This window comes from Trachypithecus francoisi, unplaced genomic scaffold (assembly GCF_009764315.1).
Source record: "Trachypithecus francoisi isolate TF-2019V2 unplaced genomic scaffold, Tfra_2.0 Lachesis_group10, whole genome shotgun sequence".
NCBI lineage: Eukaryota > Metazoa > Chordata > Mammalia > Primates > Cercopithecidae > Trachypithecus > Trachypithecus francoisi.
Genome location: NW_022681455.1, coordinates 128785787 through 128800024, shown reverse-complemented (window position 1 = coordinate 128800024; position 14238 = coordinate 128785787). Strand labels below are relative to the sequence as shown.

General features: G+C 46.6%; 1 protein-coding gene across 26 annotated transcripts in view; it reads right to left on the bottom strand.

Annotated features, from left to right (window-relative positions):
* The window catches only part of BANP (BTG3 associated nuclear protein), a 127987-nt gene that overhangs the window by 84881 nt on the left and 28868 nt on the right, over positions 1-14238 (bottom strand). For all 26 annotated transcript variants that reach the window (XM_033219287.1, XM_033219295.1, XM_033219292.1 and 23 more), the window contains 2 exons: positions 13518-13609; positions 10333-10532 (listed from right to left, as the gene is read on the bottom strand). In XM_033219287.1, coding sequence (XP_033075178.1) covers positions 10333-10532; positions 13518-13609 — 292 coding nt within the window. The remainder of the gene's footprint in view (positions 1-10332; positions 10533-13517; positions 13610-14238) is intronic.

Here is a 14238-nt window from a genome sequence, read left to right as displayed (position 1 = left end):
CAGACTAATCAAACATTTACTAAAGTATATTTCCACTGCTTGCAGGTTCCAGAGGTTTTTCATTTTATTTTATTTTAATCCACGGGGTCTCCCTATGTTGCCCAGGCTGGTCTTCAATTCCCAGTCTCAAGTGATCCTCCCACCTCAGTCTCCTGAGTTGCTGGGATTACAGGCCTAAGTCGCTGAGCCACGCTAAAGATTAACAACTCATAAAAACATGATCTAACAAAAAACACCCAGGGGTAAAAATAAATTGGCATTAAAATGTTCTTCCTAATATCTAACGAAATAAGCAAAACAGAACATAAAGCCAACTCTCCAAATAACCACTGCCCCAGAGAAATGGGAGTAACCCTTCAAAAGCCACTGCTAAAGAAAGAAGCGTCTAGCTTCTGGCAAGCACTGGGCTTTGAGAGGCTCCAGATCTGACTCCTCACGCTGCTGTCCAAGGAGCCATGCTTGTGCCCTGACAGAGATCTGTGACCTCAACCCAACAATCCCAAATCAGAAGGGCGAGCAGGTCAAGGATGTGTATATTTTCTTTCTTTTTCCTAGAAGCTACAGAAATGACTACTAGTGAGAGAGGGAAGCAGCGTCAGAACTGACTCCACAGAAGTCAGCATGCTGCAGCGGCACAGGATGGGGGGTTCCTAGGCAACATGTTTGGGTGAAAAGACACCCAGGACCTTTCGCATGCTCGGAGGACACCGCGCACCGCATCCCGGTCTCTAACGCCAGGGCCCTCCTCGGCGCACCGCATCCCGGTCTCTAATGCCAGGGCCCTCCTCGGCGCACCGCATCCCGGTCTCTAACGCCAGGGCCCTCCTCGGCGCACTGCATCCCGGTCTCTAACGCCAGGGCCCTCCGCGCACCACATCCTGGTCTCTAACGTCATTTTTCAATTCACAGAGAAACAGCTGATTCTAGGCTGGGAAAGGCACTCACAATGAGCCAGGAGAACCATTTGGTAGTGCTGTGCAAGTAAAAAGTACTCAGGCCAGGCATGGTGGCTCACATCTGTAATCCCAGTATTTTGGGAGGCCAAGGCAGGTGGATCACCTGAGGTCAGGAGTTCAAGACCAGCCTGGCCAACATGGTGAAACCCTGTTTCTAATATAAATACAAAGTTAGCCGGGTGTGGTGGCAAGGCCTGTAATCCCAGCTACTTGGGAGGCTGAGGCAGGAGAATTGCTTGAACCCAGGAAGCGGAGGTTACAGTAAGAGATCGCCCCACTGCACTCCAGCCTGGGCAACAAGAGCAAATCTCTGTCTCAAAAGAAAAAAAAAAAAAACACTAACGATGAAACACCTACAATGAAGAGGGAATGGAGGGAATGTCAAGGGGCACAGGAGCCAACTGACAAGCTGCCAGTGGCCAAAGCTGGAAGGATGTGAGCACCAGAATGAAGCAGAAGTGGATTCTAACCCACAGTGTAAAGTACATCTCCATGAGCAGACGCTGATGGAAACAGACAAGTGAATAAATGAATCACTGGGAAAGAAGAGACAAGCCTCCCGGGTAGACTAACAACAGTATCTGTGACACTCCACCCTCGAGGAGGCGGCACACAACTCACCACTCCACAACCGGGTGATGGGCACAGCGGCTTCCTTCCAAAGTACAGGATGAAAGTGGCAAGGGTCACCTGACTGTGGAAGATGCTGAAGAGCACACCGCAGCCAGGTGATCCACATCCGCATCAAGCACTGAGTCCTGCTGATGGTGCTGGCCGGGACAGGATGTGACGAGAAGGACTTCACCTCTGTGTCCTTCCTCCCCAAAACCCGTGACCCCAGTCTAGTCAGGAGACAAATTCCAACAGAAGCACATCCTACAAAATACCCGACCCCAAAGATCCTCAAAAAGTCGCCAAAAACAAGGAAGTGTGAGAAACGGTCACGGATCAGAGGAGCCAGGGAGGCTTTGGCAACAGCGCGTCCCATGGACCCGCGGACATGAAAACAAACAGTGCGCACCATGAGGAGCAGTGTGTGCTGCTTCTATATTTATTAGAGACACCTATACTTATTAAAATAATTGAATTTATTATTAAAAACCTAGGCTTCACTGGGAAATTCTATCAAATTTTTAAAAAGAAATAAAAATCTCACAGAAACATTTTCAGAAAATAGACAATGAGGGGCAGCTTCCCAGCTCCGTTGCTGAGGTCAGCATTATCCTGATAACAAAACAAAGACAGGGTAAAAAAAAAAAAAAAAACTGCAGACTAACACATCCCACAAACAGACGCAAAAACTCTTCATTAAATATTAGAAAACTGATCAGCCAGGCGCAGTGACTCACGCCTGTAATCCCAATACCTTAGGAGGCCGAGGCGGGTGGATCACAAGGTCAGGAGATCGAGACCATCCTGGCTAACAGGGTGAAACCCTGTCTCTACTACAAATACAAAAAATTAGCCGGGCGTGGTGGCGGGCGCCTATAGTCCCAGCTACTCAGGAGGCTGAGGCAGGAGAATGGTGTGATCCCAGGAGGTGGAGCTTACAGTTTATATAAATATACACATATAAACATCAATATAGCAAAAGCAGAATACACGGAGATCAAGTCAGGTTTATGATAATAGAAATGCAAGGTTCGGTTAGCATTCGAAATCGGTGTAATTCACTTTAACAAAAGAATCAGGCCGGGCGCGGTGGCTCAAGCCTGTAATCCCAGCACTTTGGGAGGCCGAGACGGGCGGATCACAAGGTCAGGAGATCGAGACCATCCTAGCTAACACGGTAAAACCTCGTCTCTACTAAAAAATACAAAAAACTAGCTGGGCGAGGTGGCGGGCGCCTGTAGTCCCAGCTACACGGGAGGCTGAGGCAGGAGAACGGCGTAAACCCAGGAGGCAGAGCTTGCAGTAAGCTGAGATCCGGCCACTGCACTCCAGCCTGGGCGACAGAGCAAGACTCTGTCTCAAAAAAAAAAAAAAAAACACAAAAGAATCAAAAAGGAACACCATACCATCATCTTGGGAAGATACAGAAAAGGCATGTGAAAATTCAATGTCCGTTCGTTCATGCGAAAAACTCCCATGAAACAAAGCACAGAAGGAAACTTCTTCAACCTGATAAACAGCATCTGGGAAAAAGGTACAGGCAACATCAGACCTAATGGTGAAAGGCTGGATGCTTTCACTCAAAGATCAGGAATAAGGCAAAAATATTGTTATGAAGAAAATGCACCGAAATAAAGATCATGTCCAGCACATTAAAAGAAGGGAAGGTATAGAAATTCTATAGGAAGAAGCAAAACTCTATTTAAAGGCAACATAATTATGTATATACTTTTTTTAAATCCTACAGAAAATATAAAACAAGTTCATTTAGAAATGGCACAGGATAAAGGTCAGTAAAGAAAAATCTATTGTACTGCTATATCCTTCCAATGAACAACTGGATACTGAAATGTAAAATACAATACCATTTATGATAGCATCTGTAAGTATGAAGTACTCAGAGATAAATGTAACGAAATATGTACAGGAGTTGAACACTGAAAACTGTATAACACTGCTAAGATAAATTAAAGACCTGCATAAATGGAGAGACATACCATATTCATGAATCAGAATACTCAATACTGTTAAGTTGGCAATTCCCCCAAATTGATCCACAGATTCAATACAATCCCAATGAGTTATGAGTTATTCTAAAACTAGAGAAGTGCTCCAGATTATTAGAATGTGCATTATCATTACAACATTTAAATTTATGTTTCTCATTAGTCTGGTTATTAGATTGTATCTCTAAAGCATACGATTATGTGAATAATTCCGGAAGTTGTATGTATGTAAACTGTATGTTTTCTTTGGCTAGCACTCAGCCCGAGCATGTAGAAGGTATCACAATTAGGTCATCAAAAATAGGCAGCTGTGCAAGGTACTCTAGTCCAGTCAGGAAGAGAAATCACATGTACATGAAATTAAATGCAAGCAACCAAAATTCAATTATTAAATAAGAAAAGAATTAAACAAAACCATCTTAGCTGAGACCAGACCATTTCTTCACAATTCAAGCAGCTCTCCCTTGAGTTTGTCAGATTCTAAAGACTACGAAATGCTATAATTTTGACTGGGAATGTCAATGACCCAAAATTGAAAAGACTGGTTGACCCTGGCCAAGAACTCTGGTGCTCCCATGCCAGAACAGAGATGCTCAGAACGAGGCCTGACTCTACACAACACCACAGCAGCCTTTCCATGAATATCTATCCACATAATAGATAAAAGATGCTCTAGGAAACAAAACAAAATAAAAGACCCTCTAGGAAATGAAACAGAGTCAGCAGCCAGCATACTAGAGGGAATTAAAATCTTTCCTTAAGCAAATATTTGAATTCTCCACAGGTCAACAGTCAGTCCTGAGGAAAAGAACAATTTCTCCCCCATTGAGTCTTACATGACCCATCTCTGGACGACATACTTTAAAAGAAATCACACTTTTAAAAATTTCCAGAACTAGTATTATACAGAAGCCTATGGTTTATAATTGTTGTAAAATTGTAGAAACATGCTAGTTCTTAATTCTTTAATGTTCTTAAAGACAAACATCTATGGCTTTAAAAAGCAGATTTTTAAAATCTATTTTTTAATTAAACTAAAATAAAATTAGCTTGTTTTTATTTTTAAAAATAATTTTGCGAGTCAGTCAGTATGTTCAGTGAATGAAAACAAAGCAGAAAATCCTGGGCTGTGAGCTGCAGTCTGAGCTGCCCAGCAGCCAACTCCACAGGTGTGCTGAGCACACAGAGCCCTGTCACCCGCCCTATGTCCTGGATGTGCACAGCCATGCGGGCCTGCATCCCCTGATGGGCAACACTCCATGCTCTGCTGCATCCTATTCACACCACTGTCTGTCCAGCTTGGAAGCACGCAGACAAAGGATGCTAACATTTACTTGTATAAGTGTGAACATGTGCGTGCCCTGAATCCCTGCAGGCCATGTGACGTAATGCCCCAACTGACCTGTCCACACTAGCATTCAGAAGACAGGCCCAAACATCTTTAAAGTTAAAATCTCAGGCTGCTACATCAAAATTGCAATGAAGCAAAATTCTGCACACCTGCAGGAAGAAAATAAGCACCTACCTACAAAAATTAAAAGACCATTTTTCTTGTCCCCAAGTGGATGATGGCTGTTGGATGAGGCCCATCCAGGTGACTCGCGTTTTTATTACAATGATTCAACTTTAGCTTCAAATAAAAAGGGCTTTCTTTTTCTTTCCTTTGTTCTCGAAGTTATTTAAAGAATCTCATTCAGGTGTAGAACCCAAAAATCTGGATCCAAAATGCCAAGTGAGGCAAGCGGTACTCCACTGCCTTTTTGTGTTCCAGAGAGTAAAAGGAAAAACTCATCAGCTCTCAGCACTGATAGCACAGACTAGCGCAAGTCAGTTTTAATGAGAAATAACCCACAGGTGGGGTGGATTTCCACACACAGACAGGGGGCCTCAGTGACGCCCCTGCTGCTGCAAGGCTGTGCCCGCCGTTGAAGGTTGGGCTGGCTCTGAGCAGATGCAGCCGCTCTAAACAGAAGGGCAAGTGACACCGCAGGGGGCAGCTTCTCGCCCTTTCTCCGGGGGCCTCATCACAACTCAAAGCCCCTTAAGGTGTCTGCATCTGTGCTGTAAGATTACACTCGGATTTCCCAGCTAATCCCTCACAGCAAGGAGTGAGCCCTGGGAACCCTGGGCTATTTTAACAGCATATGATTTGGATATAATACTATCCGTGACTCACATACTCCTAATCTTCATTTAAAATACCTGAGTCCCGGCCGGGGGTGGTGGCTCACACCTGTAATCCCAGCACTTTGGGAGGCCAAGGCGGGCAGATCACGAGGTCAGGAGTTCGAGACCAGCCTGGCCAACATGGTAAAACCCCGTTTCTAATTAAAAAAAAAAAAAAAATTAGCCAGGCGTGGTGGCGTGCGCCTGTAATCCCAGCTACTCAGGAGGCTGAGGCAGGAGAATCACTTGAACCCAGGAGGCAGAGGTTGCAGTGAGCCGAGAGCATGCCATTGCACTCCAGCCTGGGCGACAGAGCGAGACTCCCATCTCAAAATATCTGAGTCCCAAAATAAATAATCCATAGAAGCACCTTATTATTTGGAATGCTAACCAATTTTTAACTTTGTTTGGAGACTTTTCCTTTTCAAAGTTCCACTGCCCCACATTTTAGACAGACAATTCTCATTCACTCATATGTGTTTACAAATTAGTAACTTTCTAATTTAAACATACTTTTTTTCATTGACATAATGGGAGTAAGTTCTTTTTTTTTTTTTTTTAAGACAGAGTCTTGCTCTGTCGCCCAGGCTGGAGTGCAGTGGCCGGATCTCAGCTCACTGCAAGCTCTGCCTCCTGGGTTTATGCCATTCTCCTGCCTCAGCCTCCCGAGTAGCTGGGACTACAGGCGCCCACCACTTCGCCCGGCTAGTTTTTTTTATTTTTTAGTAGAGACGGGGTTTCACTATGTTAGCCAGGATGGTCTCGATCTCCTGACCTCGTGATCCGCCTGTCTCAGCCTCCCAATGTGCTGGGATTACAGGCTTGAGCCACCGCGCCCGGCCGGGAGTAAGTTCTTATCTGCTACTTCTCTCCCACAATTTTCTGTCAACAGCTCTCAACTGTTGGCAATTTTTATTTCTAATTTTCAGGACTTATATGGAAAGATACCAGCCTGGCCAACATGGCAAAACCCCATCCCTATAAAAAATACAAAAATTAGCCAGGCACAGTAGCATGCACCTATAGTTCCAGCTACTCGGGAGGCTGAGGTAGGAGAATCACTTGAACCTGGGAGGGAGAGGTTGCAGTGAGCCGAGATTGCACCACTGTACTCCAGCCTGCATGACAGAGTGAGACTGTCTTTTAAAAAGAACTTATATGGAAAGAAATGCCAGACTCAATAACACCCTTTTTGTTTTTGTTGTTTTTTTTTTTTTTTTGAGTTAGGGCCTCGCTCAGCCTGGAGTGCAGTGGCACAGTCACAGCTCACCATAGTCTCACCCTCCCAGGCTCAAGCAATCCTCCCACCTCAGCCTCCTAAGGGATTATAGGCAGATGCCACTGTGCCAAGCTAATTCTTTTATTTTTTTGTAGAGATGGGAGTCTCACTATGTTGCCCATGCTGGTCTGGAACTCCTGGGTTCAAGTGATCCTTCCATCTTGGCCTTCCAAAGTGCTGGAATTATAAGTGTGAGCCATCGCACCCAGCCTCCTCCTTTAAAAGTCATTCAAATATACCACATTTAAAACTTTCCACCAGGCATGGTGGCTCACGCCTGTAATCCCAGCACTTTGGGAGGCCAAGGAGGGTGGACCACCTAAGGTCAGGAGTTCAAGACCAGCCTGGCTAACGTGGTGAAACCCTGTCTCTTCTAAAATTACAAAAATTAAGCAGGCGGCGTGGTGCATGCCTGTAATCCCAGCTACTCGGGAGGCTGAGGCAGGAGAATTGCTTGAACCTGGGAAGCAGAGGTTGCAGTGAGCCAAGATCACACCACTGCACTCCAGCCTGGGTGACAGAGCAGAGTCTCAAAAAAAAGGAAACCATTCCTCCGTTTTCTTGTGATATTGCATAGGATATATTTTAAATAGGATTTCAAATAGAATATATTTTTATCCTATTTAAAGCTATGAGAAAATAGAAGAACGATTCTTCTATTAATCTTAATTTTTACAAATAATGGTTTTATTAGCAATATTAATAACCCCCATGCTGACATACAAAAAATATATTCTACAATAGGTTGATTTTGCCTTGCCAATACAGTGCTTTCAAACCAGAAGATCTCACACATCTGGGTTAACTGGATTGTGCATCTGAGTCAGTATTAGGCAACTTTACTCTTATTTCACTGCTTGTTGACACGCAGAGAGAAGCATGGGGGATTTCTGCCACGGCAGGTCTGTGGCTAACATCCACCCCATGGATGTGTTTTCGTGAGCACAGACACCGCTACCCTCAGAAAGCAGGAGGACCCTGGGCTGAAGCAGCCCCAGAGGAGCTCCAGGTCCTCTTCCTCTCATCTCCTTTTTAAAGATGAGGAAACTAGAAACTCAGATGGAAATGAATGCGTGACTTGGCCAAGGTCACCCCAGTGTCCGTCAGGGCAACTGTACCAGCCGGAGGCCCGAGCTCCACCCCATGCAGATGGAATCCAAACACGGCACCCTCAAGGCCAGCCCACGACGGAAACCATGCTCCAGCCTTTGGAGTGCTTCACACAGGGGCTTCTCTCCCCGTCACACGTTGGCAGTGGTGGAATCTCACCACTGATTCTGTCAACCCTTTTCCCAAGTGGTGACAATGACCTGCCCAGCACTGGCACAAAGTGACAAGTGACACGTGATGGGCAGCCATCCTCTGGCACACAAGGCTCCAGGGACAGGAGTGGTTTGTTCATCCTTGTGTTTACTTCCTTAGAACAATGGTTCTCAATGCAGCCCAGGGGTGCTTTGAGATCCCGTGGGACACATTTGGTGGTCAAGATTCAGAGAGTACTGGAATTTGGCAGGCAGAGGTAAGGGAGGTTGAGACGTCCTTCAATGAGTGAGACAGTCTCACCCAACAAAAACTCTCCACGCACAAAACTTACAATGAACCAGAACTTCATGAGTGGAAAACAGGCTTCTAACTCTCTGAACTCAGAAACTTACTCTATTCAACATTTACACACAAAACATTTTTGCACGGTCTTACTATGACTTGAATTTTCCATGAATTCAACGATTACATAAGTCTAGAAAAAATTATAGTTTGCTTTATTTGAAAGTTCATTAGCAACTGCTCACTATTCTGTAACATTCCATCAGCAGCGGGGGGCTGAACTCCCAGTGTCACACCTGGGTCCGTCTGCAGGGACCACCCCCGGTCACCAGGACGCAACACATGTAATTTAGGTTATAAATTACATTTTCTTTTTTCTTTTTTGAGACATAAGTTATATTTTCTAAACACTGCATTTTAGGGTAAGAGGACATTACCCCAAAAAACTATCCTTAAAAAAAAAGGCATTGGGTCCAACAGCTTTGCACAGCTGACCTGAGAGCCCAACAGCGTCCCTGCACAGAGGGCACGGTAAACAAAGCTCTGCTGGGGGGAAACGCGTGAGTGACAGCATAGGTGCAGAGCGAAGGCCCCGTCTCAGCGGAGCACGCGAACGCTCCCCACCTCCCGCCTGCGAACTGAAACGCCAATTCCACCAGCAGCGGCGGAGCTTGGAGGGCGGGGCAGCGTTTCCTAAACCCCCGGCACGCCTGACAGTTCCAAGAGGCACCAGTGCTTCAGCTAGCACGGCAGCCATCAGCTGCAGCTGCCCCCGGACAAGCCAGGACGGCCAGCCACCTCGGTACTAGAGTATGTTCATGAACACCCACGCCCAGCCAGCCAAGGAGCCCCTGCTCTCTCTTCCCACACTCCCTGGCAAGGTCCACAAAGCACCTCACCCAGCGCCAGCCGCCAGCACACATGGGCGGCAAGGTCCCAACAGTCCTCCCAGGCTTGCTGCGGCTCCCATCCCTCGGCATCCACATGTCCACATGTCCCGGCCCCACCGCTGCCGTCCCATCATTCTCTCTCCTCCCAGACACACTGGGCAGAAGGCCGTGGCCAGACCAGGGAACCTGAAGACAGCAGCGCTCAGTCAAAAGGCTCCTCGTCAAGCACAAAGCCATGCCGTGTCCACGGCCTTAAGCAGGACTTCTTTCTGGTCAGGTGTGGGGAAGGCTAGCAACGCCAGAGCCTGAGCTTCAGCACAAGTTGCCAGCTGGAGCATCTGACAAGAAGCCTTGGATGAGTGGACACCAAGCAGCTCCGAGACTTTCTAAGACATCATAAAGGTTCTACTCAAGCAGTTCACAAACTACCACACAGCTTTCTAAGATTAGACTCTACTTTTTAAAAATAAGCAAAATAAAAACTGCAGGCTTGAATGGAAAGTTTGGTATAGTCACGTGAAATGTATAAACACCACATATGAAGAAAAACATATCTAAAGACTAGCCAGGTAGAGCAGGAAAAAGGAAAGCACATAAACATCTTCTAGGACTGGGTGGGTTAGTTCCAAAGAAAAGGTGCACGGGTCTGCTTTTCGTGGAAAGGACACGTGAGGATGACTTCAGGTCGTCCTGGCAGGATGCCACATGCTCGGTTTCGGTCTAACTAAACTCAGCTTTAGTTAGAAACTGCTGAGACTGCTGAGGCAGACACCGCGCATCTCCAGCAAACTGAGCTACTAAGCTGCGGGCCTGGGTGAGGAGGTGACCCTCTTCTCCCCAAGTGACCTGAAGGCCCCGGCACCCTGGTCTGTTCTTACCATCGCACTTTGTTGCACGTCTGGGTTGCCCCGAGAGGGGAGCCGGCCACCATGGGAACCTGGATGGGGCTGTGCTGCTTGTTCGTGACCAGATCCAGCTTTTCCTCTAAGGATTTACAAGTGGCCTCCAGGGCCTGCAACTTGGCTTCAATGCTATCCAGCCGCAAGCAGATTGTCTGGTTGATGGAATACAGGAATGACTGGAAGTGAAAAAAGACCGGCTTTAGGAAGGATCTCCTGAACTGTAAGAAGACAACCCCAAGAAACACCGAACAGCTATTTCCTGATCTCAACTCCATCGATTCGGACAGGACGATCTCCACACTGGAACTGGCTCGTTAGCTACGAGCCAGAAGCATGAGAGTAACGAGTTCCCACTTTACACACGAGTCACACGTCCTGTTTGAGATGTGAGGATTTAATCATGGTTTCACTTCTATGTGCAGTTGCAATTCTTAGTTAAGTCCACTTAATTTTTAAAAAGTATGTACTTTTATATGCTATTATTAACCAGTAAATTTACACAAAAACTAGTCAAATCTTCTCAATAAAAACAGATTACACCTAACATCAAAACAGCATAAAAGCCACAGGCCATGCACATTCACATCACACCCCGCTGCCTGATCGGAAGCTGCCTAATCGGAAACGGTGATTGGATCCCCTGTGGCCCTGACGGATTCGGTCCTGAGGCTCCCGTGGGGCTCCTGAGCGGCAAGCTTGCCACCTAGTGGTCGGCAAAGCCGGGCTCCACGTCTGACCTTTCCGGCTGAGTCTCCTCCAGATTCCTAACTCCAAGTAACCCCAGTGAGCAGTGATGTGTCGGACTCCAAACCCAAGGAACAGAGAAACACACAAAGCAGAAAGGGAAGAACTTCATTTCCCCAATGGCTGTCCCAGCCAGGAGCCGCCAGGACCACATGTGGAAACGTGTTAATCACGCAGGAATTCACTGGGCAAAAGAGACACCCTCCACCAGGTCTCACCAGCAGACAGAAGGACACTCCTTCGGGGCTAGGGAGGGGCAAGTTGGGGGAGTGCCCACCAGCCCTGCTTAGTAGTCAGGAAGGCTGGCACCTGCCTTAAGAATCAACAGCTGAAAATAGCACAGAATTTGTGTTTCGTCTTTTCTCTCTCCTTTTCTGCCCACGGCCTAAAGAGTGTGGGGCCCAAAGTGCACACATCAGAAGGAAGGGGGAGGTAGGCGCGGGAGAGCAGGGGCGGCACTGCGGAAGCCACTGAGAGCTGGCTGTGGAGCTTGCACACAGGGGAGCAGGAGGCAGGCCCACATTCGCAGGGGAGTGGGAGGCTGGCCCACATTCGCAGGGGAGCAGGAGGCCGGCCCACACAGGAGCTGAAACGGCTTTCCCACTAACTGCGGCTGACCTACAGCACTGCTTACGCCCACTCTCCTTTCTGATCTAAAGGGTATCTGCAGAGTATCAAAATTACAGTGATATCAAACATCATGTAAGCTGGCATGGAAACCTGGTGTACATAGTGGCAGGGACAGCACTACAGGAGGGAAAATCCACATATTGGCCAACAACTCACCTTTTCTCAGGTCACCACCTCTCCTGGCAACATTCACCACCACTAGGCGCTGATACAGACAGGAGCTAAAGAAACCAAGTGAAATTCACCCTCCCTGACTGACTACTCTCTGTTGGAATGTGACACCGAAGGCCCATGTGACAGAGGGAAGGAGACTCGGTGTCAGGTGGACCCAAGCCCATGGATGACACTCAGTCAGCTTACCTACAAATGAGCACGGTCCATGGCATGACAAACATGCGTCGTCTTGAAAAGCAACAATGGGTGGCTGAATCCCTGAATGGCCACTGACAACCCCACTATTTTCACCAACTGGAGAACATCAAATGTTCGGCTCTCAAATTCTTTGAACAGTGCGCCCACATTATTTTAATTCTGAACTACAAATGATTCTGCCTGGGGTTTGGGGGAAAATCTCTCTTATATGCTAATAAAACAACCTAGAGCCACACACGACTCTACGCAGGTCGCATTCAACAAGGGGCCCAACCTCTTCTCAACAGTGGGACAAGGACAAAGGCGGGGCCGCTTCCTGCCCACTTTATATATTTCTGTGCTGTGCGTAACAGGTGTGTCTTCTGCGATAAAATTACAACTGCATTTATTTAGGGGATGAAAACGCAGTGTTTACTAACAGAGTCGCATCCTATTGACTGGTTGGAAACGGGCATTTTACTGTGAACTTATTTTTAAGTTTTTCATACACATTTACACTGCTTCTCCTTGTTAATAAAGCAAATTAAATATGACCAAGTAGAAACCCTGTGTAAGTAGAGGAATTATATGAAAAGTGACTTTGGTTTTGTGTTGCGCTCATAAACTTCTCACATGTGCTGGTATTTACCTCTGTGACTCTGCAAACACTGGAACCAATCAAGCAAATTCAAAGATCCAAAAATACTTAATGGAATGAGCGGTTCTGAAGAACCCCATCCAGTAAACTTTAGAATCTAAGTGACTTAAATGGCAGACACAGAAGTCATTCATCACTGGTAGAAAGTTCACTTTCCTTCCATCCAAAATGGGCCTGCAGGTGTGTGGGAAGATGGCTCCTTCAGCAGCATCTCAAGGTAAACAACTCTTACTCTTCATGCTCCTCAAGAGAAAAAAAATGGCTCACACTCTTCTGTAGTGGGCTGCCTGGTGATACAGCCACATCCTAAAATGTATATCCACATCCTAACCGCTAGAATCTACCCATGTGGTCTCTTCGGAATCTGTGCAGATGTAATTTAGAAACTCTTTGGGTCTGTGCAGATGTAATTTAGTCAATGAGATCAACCTGGATTAGGGTGGGCCTTAAATTCAATGACAAGCCCTTACTAGAGGAAGAAGGGGAAACAGTCACAGACACACAAAGGCAGCAGCAACATGAAGCGGAAGGCAGAAGCTGGAAGGAGCCCCACAAGGTGAGGAAGGCCCGGAGCCACTAGAAGCTGGAAGAGGCAGGAAGGATCCACCTTCTAGAACCTTTGGAGGGAGCCAGACCCTGCCCGCATCTTGGTTTGGGATCTCTGGCCTCCACAGCTGAGAGGCTACATTTTTAGGCCATCCCGTTGATGGTGGTTTGTTATAGCAGCCCTTGAAATCTGCAGTGCACTACACATTACAGAACAGAGTCAGATTTTTACCTTTATAGACGGATCCTGGCAATTGATTTCTAGTCGCTGGCGTTTCAAAGCAGGTTCATCTTCATCTGTCACTACATGATTCTCCAAAACAACTGAAATCGGTGACAGAGAAAAAAAAGTTTAACATGAAAAGTTTTACAGAATTATTTTAACATTAAGATAGTAAACAGCGCTGACACCTTAAGGTTGAATGAGAAATAGCAGAACCTATTTCATACTTTACCTTTTTAAACTTATTCTCAATCAGGCAGAAAATAGGATAACTCCTTAATCCCAAGAAAAGCCCAGACACTGGGCAATTAATGTGCCACTGAGTCAATCCTAACTCCAAATCTGCAAGCTTCTGACTCAATGCTCTATGGGGCTGCCCTGTTTGGTTTGATAAAACCCAATCGATAATAATGATTTCTTCCCCACTTTAAAATAAAGCTGTATCTGTTGGTCACCTCATTCCAAAATCAAAGCCACTCTAACTGCAGGTCCAGAAGTGAAAGAGGAAAAACAACACTGAATATCACATCGTCATAGGTGCTAATAATCAAAACAGTCTCAACCTGAACACACTAAGTGACAGAACCCCAACCCTCCCGGCACAGCTGAGACCAGCTGCCCCCATCACACAGCCAGCCTCAGGTGATCACCACAGCTTCCCACAGGATAAGCAACTCGGCCCCAACTCAGGGCGGCCACAGTCCACTCCCAACCTCCTTCCTTTTGTCTA